The following is a 9,294-nucleotide window of genomic DNA, read 5'->3' as shown; positions in this document are numbered from 1 at the left end:
AACAATGTGGCTCTATTTGTCACAAAGAGACTTTAGTGCTGCAGAAAGTGATGTTCCTCAACACTTTCGATTATTTTCCAGTACAAATATATATATGAAAAATCACGCTACATTTACTCGAGATGCGAAATGACGTTTAGTTTTCTGGGGAATTGATCATAATGAAGTGTATCTGCTGATTGGATCAGGAAAATGAACAGAGAACAGGTTTCTTACCTCGCTGGCAGAATCTGCTCTGGTTTGAAACTTTATATCTCTTCATTTGAAGTCATTTCTCTTCTCCAGTAAATATGCTCATATAATAAACCATCACTGTGCAGTAGAGATGGGTCTGTGACGCATGAATGTGTGTGTGAAGCTGTACTGTAACACACACACACCTGTGATGAGCGGTCAGCTGAGGGTCAGTACGGGCGGTTGGCGTCCTTCGGCCTCTTCAGCTGGACTTTGAGCCTCTTCATGCCGATCTGAAAGCCGTTCATGGCCTGAATGGCCGCCTGAGCGCTGGACGGGTTATCAAAGCTGACGAAGCCTGAGACACAGAACACACACTTCAGGAATCAGTGCTGAGACACACACACACACACACACTTCAGGAATCAGTGCTGAGACACAGAACACACACTTCAGGAATCAGTGCTGAGACACAGAACACACACTCCAGGAATCAGTGCTGACACACACACACACACACTTCAGGAATCAGTGCTGAGACACAGAACACACACTCCAGGAATCAGTGCTGACACACAGAACACACTCCAGGAATCAGTGCTGACACACAGAACACACACTCCAGGAATCAGTGCTGACACACAGAACACACACTCCAGGAATCAGTGCTGACACACAGAACACACACTCCAGGAATCAGTGCTGAGACACACACACACACTCCAGGAATCAGTGCTGACACACAGAACACACACTCCAGGAATCAGTGCTGAGACACACACACACACACTCCAGGAATCAGTGCTGAGACACACACACACACACTCCAGGAATCAGTGCTGAGACACACACACACACACACTCCAGGAATCAGTGCTGACACACACACACACACACACTCCAGGAATCAGTGCTGAGACACACACACACACACTCCAGGAATCAGTGCTGAGACACACACACACACACTCCAGGAATCAGTGCTGAGACACACACACACACACTCCAGGAATCAGTGCTGAGACACACACACACACACACACACACACACACACACACACACACACACTCCAGGAATCAGTGCTGAGACACACACACACACACACACACTCCAGGAATCAGTGCTGACACACAGAACACACACTCCAGGAATCAGTGCTGACACACAGAACACACACTCCAGGAATCAGTGCTGAGACACACACACACACACTCCAGGAATCAGTGCTGAGACACACACACACACACTCCAGGAATCAGTGCTGAGACACACACACACACTCCAGGAATCAGTGCTGACACACAGAACACACACTCCAGGAATCAGTGCTGAGACACACACACACACACTCCAGGAATCAGTGCTGAGACACACACACACACACACTCCAGGAATCAGTGCTGAGACACACACACACACACACACTCCAGGAATCAGTGCTGACACACAGAACACACACTCCAGGAATCAGTGCTGACACACAGAACACACACTCCAGGAATCAGTGCTGACACACAGAACACACACTCCAGGAATCAGTGCTGACACACAGAACACACACTCCAGGAATCAGTGCTGACACACAGAACACACACTCCAGGAATCAGTGCTGACACACAGAACACACACTCCAGGAATCAGTGCTGACACACAGAACACACACTCCAGGAATCAGTGCTGACACACAGAACACACACTCCAGGAATCAGTGCTGACACACAGAACACACACTCCAGGAATCAGTGCTGACACACAGAACACACACTCCAGGAATCAGTGCTGAGACACACACACACACTCCAGGAATCAGTGCTGACACACAGAACACACACTCCAGGAATCAGTGCTGAGACACACACACACACTCCAGGAATCAGTGCTGACACACAGAACACACACTCCAGGAATCAGTGCTGAGACACACACACACACACTCCAGGAATCAGTGCTGAGACACACACACACACACACACTCCAGGAATCAGTGCTGACACACAGAACACACACTCCAGGAATCAGTGCTGACACACAGAACACACACTCCAGGAATCAGTGCTGACACACAGAACACACACTCCAGGAATCAGTGCTGAGACACACACACACACTCCAGGAATCAGTGCTGAGACACACACACACACTCCAGGAATCAGTGCTGACACACAGAACACACACTCCAGGAATCAGTGCTGAGACACAGAACACACACTCCAGGAATCAGTGCTGAGACACACACACACACACACACACACACTCCAGGAATCAGTGCTGACACACAGAACACACACTCCAGGAATCAGTGCTGACACACAGAACACACACTCCAGGAATCAGTGCTGACACACAGAACACACTCCAGGAATCAGTGCTGAGACACAGAACACACACTCCAGGAATCAGTGCTGAGACACACACACACACACACACACACACACACACACACACACACACACACACACACACACACACACACACACACACACACACTCCAGGAATCAGTGCTGACACACAGAACACACACTCCAGGAATCAGTGCTGAGACACACACACACACTCCAGGAATCAGTGCTGAGACACAGAACACACACTCCAGGAATCAGTGCTGAGACACAGAACACACACTCCAGGAATCAGTGCTGAACACACACACACACACACTCCAGGAATCAGTGCTGAGACACACACACACACACACACTCCAGGAATCAGTGCTGACACACAGAACACACACTCCAGGAATCAGTGCTGAGACACACACACACACACTCCAGGAATCAGTGCTGACACACAGAACACACACTCCAGGAATCAGTGCTGAGACACAGAACACACACTCCAGGAATCAGTGCTGAGACACAGAACACACACTCCAGGAATCAGTGCTGACACACAGAACACACACTCCAGGAATCAGTGCTGACACACAGAACACACACTCCAGGAATCAGTGCTGAGACACAGAACACACACTCCAGGAATCAGTGCTGACACACAGAACACACACTCCAGGAATCAGTGCTGAGACACACAGAACACACACTCCAGGAATCAGTGCTGACACACAGAACACACACTCCAGGAATCAGTGCTGAGACACACAGAACACAAACTCCAGGAATCAGTGCTGACACACAGAACACACACTCCAGGAATCAGTGCTGAGACACACAGAACACACACTCCAGGAATCAGTGCTGACACACAGAACACACACTCCAGGAATCAATGCTGACACACAGAACACACTCCAGGAATCAATGCTGACACACACACACACACACACACTCCAGGAATCAGTGCTGAGACACACACACACACACACACACACACACACACACACACACACACACACACACACACACACACACACACACTCCAGGAATCAGTGCTGACACACAGAACACACACTCCAGGAATCAATGCTGACACACAGAACACACTCCAGGAATCAATGCTGACACAGAACACACACTCCAGGAATCAGTGCTGAGACACACAGAACACACACACTCCAGGAATCAGTGCTGAGACACAGAACACACACTCCAGGAATCAATGCTGACACAGAACACACACTCCAGGAATCAGTGCTGAGACACAGAACACACACTCCAGGAATCAATGCTGAGACACAGAACACACACTCCAGGAATCAGTGCTGACACACAGAACACACACTCCAGGAATCAGTGCTGACACACAGAACACACACTCCAGGAATCAGTGCTGAGACACACACACACACACACACACACACACACACACACACACACACACACTCCAGGAATCAGTGCTGACACACAGAACACACACTCCAGGAATCAGTGCTGAGACACACACACACACTCCAGGAATCAGTGCTGAGACACAGAACACACACTCCAGGAATCAGTGCTGAGACACAGAACACACACTCCAGGAATCAGTGCTGAACACACACACACACACACTCCAGGAATCAGTGCTGAGACACACACACACACACACACTCCAGGAATCAGTGCTGACACACAGAATACACACTCCAGGAATCAGTGCTGAGACACACACACACACACTCCAGGAATCAGTGCTGACACACAGAACACACACTCCAGGAATCAGTGCTGAGACACAGAACACACACTCCAGGAATCAGTGCTGAGACACAGAACACACACTCCAGGAATCAGTGCTGACACACAGAACACACACTCCAGGAATCAGTGCTGACACACAGAACACACACTCCAGGAATCAGTGCTGAGACACAGAACACACACTCCAGGAATCAGTGCTGACACACAGAACACACACTCCAGGAATCAGTGCTGAGACACACAGAACACACACTCCAGGAATCAGTGCTGACACACAGAACACACACTCCAGGAATCAGTGCTGAGACACAGAACACACACTCCAGGAATCAGTGCTGAGACACACAGAACACACACTCCAGGAATCAGTGCTGAGACACACAGAACACACACTCCAGGAATCAGTGCTGAGACACACAGAACACACACTCCAGGAATCAGTGCTGACACACAGAACACACACTCCAGGAATCAATGCTGACACACAGAACACACTCCAGGAATCAATGCTGACACACACACACACACACACACTCCAGGAATCAGTGCTGAGACACACACACACACACACACACACACACACACACACACACACACACACACACACACACACACACACACACTCCAGGAATCAGTGCTGACACACAGAACACACACTCCAGGAATCAATGCTGACACACAGAACACACTCCAGGAATCAATGCTGACACAGAACACACACTCCAGGAATCAGTGCTGAGACACACAGAACACACACACTCCAGGAATCAGTGCTGAGACACAGAACACACACTCCAGGAATCAATGCTGACACAGAACACACACTCCAGGAATCAGTGCTGAGACACAGAACACACACTCCAGGAATCAATGCTGAGACACAGAACACACACTCCAGGAATCAGTGCTGACACACAGAACACACACTCCAGGAATCAGTGCTGACACACAGAACACACACTCCAGGAATCAGTGCTGAGACACAGAACACACACTCCAGGAATCAGTGCTGAGACACACACACACACTCCAGGAATCAGTGCTGAGACACACACACACACACACACTCCGGGAATCAGTGCTGACACACAGAACACACACTCCAGGAATCAGTGCTGACACACAGAACACACACTCCAGGAATCAGTGCTGACACACAGAACACACACTCCAGGAATCAGTGCTGACACAGAAAACACACACTCTAGGAATCAGTGCTGAGACACACACACACACACTCCAGGAATCAGTGCTGAGACACACACACACACACTCCAGGAATCAGTGCTGACACACAGAACACACACTCCAGGAATCAGTGCTGAGACACAGAACACACACTCCAGGAATCAGTGCTGACACACAGAACACACACTCTAGGAATCAGTGCTGAGACACACACACACACTCCAGGAATCAGTGCTGAGACACACACACACACACTCCAGGAATCAGTGCTGACACACAGAACACACACTCCAGGAATCAGTGCTGAGACACAGAACACACACTCCAGGAATCAGTGCTGACACACAGAACACACACTCTAGGAATCAGTGCTGAGACACACACACACACTCCAGGAATCAGTGCTGAGACACACACACACACTCCAGGAATCAGTGCTGAGACACACACACACACTCCAGGAATCAGTGCTGACACACAGAACACACACTCCAGGAATCAGTGCTGACACACAGAACACACACTCTAGGAATCAGTGCTGAGACACACACACACACTCCAGGAATCAGTGCTGAGACACACACACACACTCCAGGAATCAGTGCTGAGACACACACACACACTCCAGGAATCAGTGCTGAGACACACAGAACACACACTCCAGGAATCAGTGCTGACACACAGAACACACACTCCAGGAATCAGTGCTGACACACAGAACACACTCCAGGAATCAGTGCTGAGACACAGAACACACACTCCAGGAACCAGTGCTGACACACACACACACACACACTCCAGGAATCAGTGCTGAGACACACAGAACACACACTCCAGGAACCAGTGCTGACACACACACACACACTCCAGGAACCAGTGCTGACACACACACACACACACTCCAGGAATCAGTGCTGAGACACAGAACACACACTCCAGGAACCAGTGCTGACACACACACACACACTCCAGGAATCAGTGCTGAGACACACAGAACACACACTCCAGGAATCAGTGCTGACACACAGAACACACACTCCAGGAATCAGTGCTGACACACAGAACACACTCCAGGAATCAGTGCTGAGACACAGAACACACACTCCAGGAACCAGTGCTGACACACACACACACACACACTCCAGGAATCAGTGCTGAGACACAGAACACACACTCCAGGAATCAGTGCTGAGACACAGAACACACACTCCAGGAATCAGTGCTGACACACAGAACACACACTCCAGGAATCAGTGCTGAGACACACACACACACACACACACACACACACACACTCCAGGAATCAGTGCTGAGACACACACACACACACACACACTCCAGGAATCAGTGCTGACACACAGAACACACACTCCAGGAATCAGTGCTGAGACACAGAACACACACTCCAGGAATCAGTGCTGACACACAGAACACACACTCCAGGAACCAGTGCTGACACACACACACACACTCCAGGAATCAGTGCTGAGACACAGAACACACTCCAGGAATCAGTGCTGAGACACAGAACACACTCCAGGAATCAGTGCTGAGACACACACACACACTCCAGGAATCAGTGCTGACACACAGAACACACACTCTAGGAATCAGTGCTGAGACACACACACACACACTCCAGGAATCAGTGCTGAGACACAGAACACACACTCCAGGAATCAGTGCTGAGACACACACACACACTCCAGGAATCAGTGCTGACACACAGAACACACACTCCAGGAATCAGTGCTGAGACACACACACACACACACACTCCAGGAATCAGTGCTGAGACACACACACACACACACACACACACACACACTCCAGGAATCAGTGCTGACACACAGAACACACACTCCAGGAATCAGTGCTGACACACACACACACACACTCCAGGAATCAGTGCTGACACACACACACACACTCCAGGAATCAGTGCTGACACACACACACACACACACACTCCAGGAATCACATGACATGCAGGTCAACACATAACATTTTGATTGCTTTTATTTTTTCAAATGATTTAATTGTATTAATTTGACATGTTTATGATTTAGTTAATATCTTTCTATCACCTCACAAACCAGTTTATTCTGATGCCATAACAAAGACTGTATCACAACATCAAATTATGAAAAAAATGATATATTCAAAAACAAAAACAAAATAATAAAAAATAAAAAATAAAATGAAATAACAATATAAAACAAAATAATGAAAACTTAATGAAAATGTAAATAAAATAAATTAAAAGCAAAATAAAATAAAATATAAAAAACAAAATAACAAATAATGAAAGAAATAAAACAAAATTAATAAAATAAATGAATGAAAAAATTAAAACAAAATAATAAAAGATTTCAAAATAAATGAACAAATAAAATTATATAATGAACCAATAAAATATTAAAATAAGTGATTATTATTTATATATTTATTAAAAAATAATGAAAGAAATAAAACAATAAAATTAAATAATACAATTTAATAAAAAAATGAAAATGAAACAAAATAAGGAAAACATAAAATTAATCAAAACAAAACAAAATGAAACAAAAAAATAAAGTAAAAAATAATAGAATAGAATGAAATAAAATAAAATAATAATAAAATTAATTAATTAATTAATACAATTTAAATAAAATAATAAATAAAATATTTTTAAAAAATAAAATAAATAAAATAATAAAATAAATTAATGAAAAATAAAAGAAAAGAATTAAAACAGAAAATAAAATGAAATTAAACAAAACAAAAACAAAAATAAAAAACAAAATGAAATAAAATAAAATTAAATTAAATAAAAAATGTACAATAAATAAAAAAAACAAAAAAAAAATTAATACAATAAATAAATAAAACAATAAAATATAATAATGTCAAAATAAAATAATGAAAAATTAAATAAATGAATGAAAAAAAAGAATATTTTTTACTATTGTTTATTCTTTTCATAAAACAATAAAATTAAATATAAAAATAAAATAATAAAATAATGAATGGATGGATGGATGGATGGATGGATGGATGGATGGTTGGATGGATGGATGGATGGATGGATGGATGGATGGATGGATGGATGGATGGATGGATGGATGGATGGATGGATGGATGGATGGATGGATGGATGGATGGATGGATGGATGGATGGATGGATGGATGGATGGATGGATGGATGCAATTTTTTAATTGCTTTCCTATGGCTCAAACAGTAGAGCATGGCGCTAGCAACGCCAAGGTCATGGGTTCGATTCCCAGGGAAAGCAAGAATTGACAAAATGTAAAATGTGTACCTTGAATGCAATGTAAGTCGCTTTGGATAAAAGCGTCAGCCAAAAAAAAAAAAGCATAAATGTGGATGAATGAATGAATGAATGAATGAATGAATGAATGAATGCTCTCAGGAGGGTTTCAGGCTCAGTCTGTGTGTTTCTGTGCTGTTGGCCTGTGGTGAAAAAGTTTATTTCAGGAAAAATTGAGTCAGCTTTGAGTTTGATGATCACGCACATCCTGCCTGGCAAACATCAGTCATTAGTTACACACGTCCATCAGTGACGGAGTGAGATCTATGTTCTTACAGTTCAGCTGATCGTCTCACTCAGGGCTTGACTGAAGCTGAGCAGTGAGAGGCTTTGTTAACTCATCAACTCTCAGTGTGTGTGACAGTCATAGACTCAGGGATGCTTAACACACAGCACTAACTACAGCAAACCAGAGGCCGTGTGTAAGATCATGTGCAATGAAGATTTCCTACCGTAAATATATCATAAATGTATTATTAGTAGTAATATGCATTGCTAAGGACTTCATTTGGACAACTTTAAAGGAGATTTCCTCAAT

At 44.9% G+C, this 9,294-nt stretch overlaps 1 protein-coding gene across 1 annotated transcript in view; it reads right to left on the bottom strand.

Moving 5' to 3' along the window:
- Positions 1–380: 380 nt before the first annotated feature.
- Positions 381–9,294, bottom strand: part of celf6 (CUGBP Elav-like family member 6) — a gene marked incomplete at its 5' end in the record, with an annotated part of 220,486 nt that continues 211,572 nt past the window's right edge. Inside the window, 1 exon segment of the mRNA XM_079825844.1 lies at positions 381–532. Coding sequence (XP_079681970.1) covers positions 405–532 — 128 coding nt within the window. The 3' untranslated portion in view covers positions 381–404.

Source organism: Gobio gobio, assembly GCF_949357685.1.
Source record: "Gobio gobio genome assembly, chromosome: 9".
Classification (NCBI taxonomy): domain Eukaryota; kingdom Metazoa; phylum Chordata; class Actinopteri; order Cypriniformes; family Gobionidae; genus Gobio; species Gobio gobio.
This window is presented reverse-complemented; position numbering and strand designations above follow the sequence as displayed.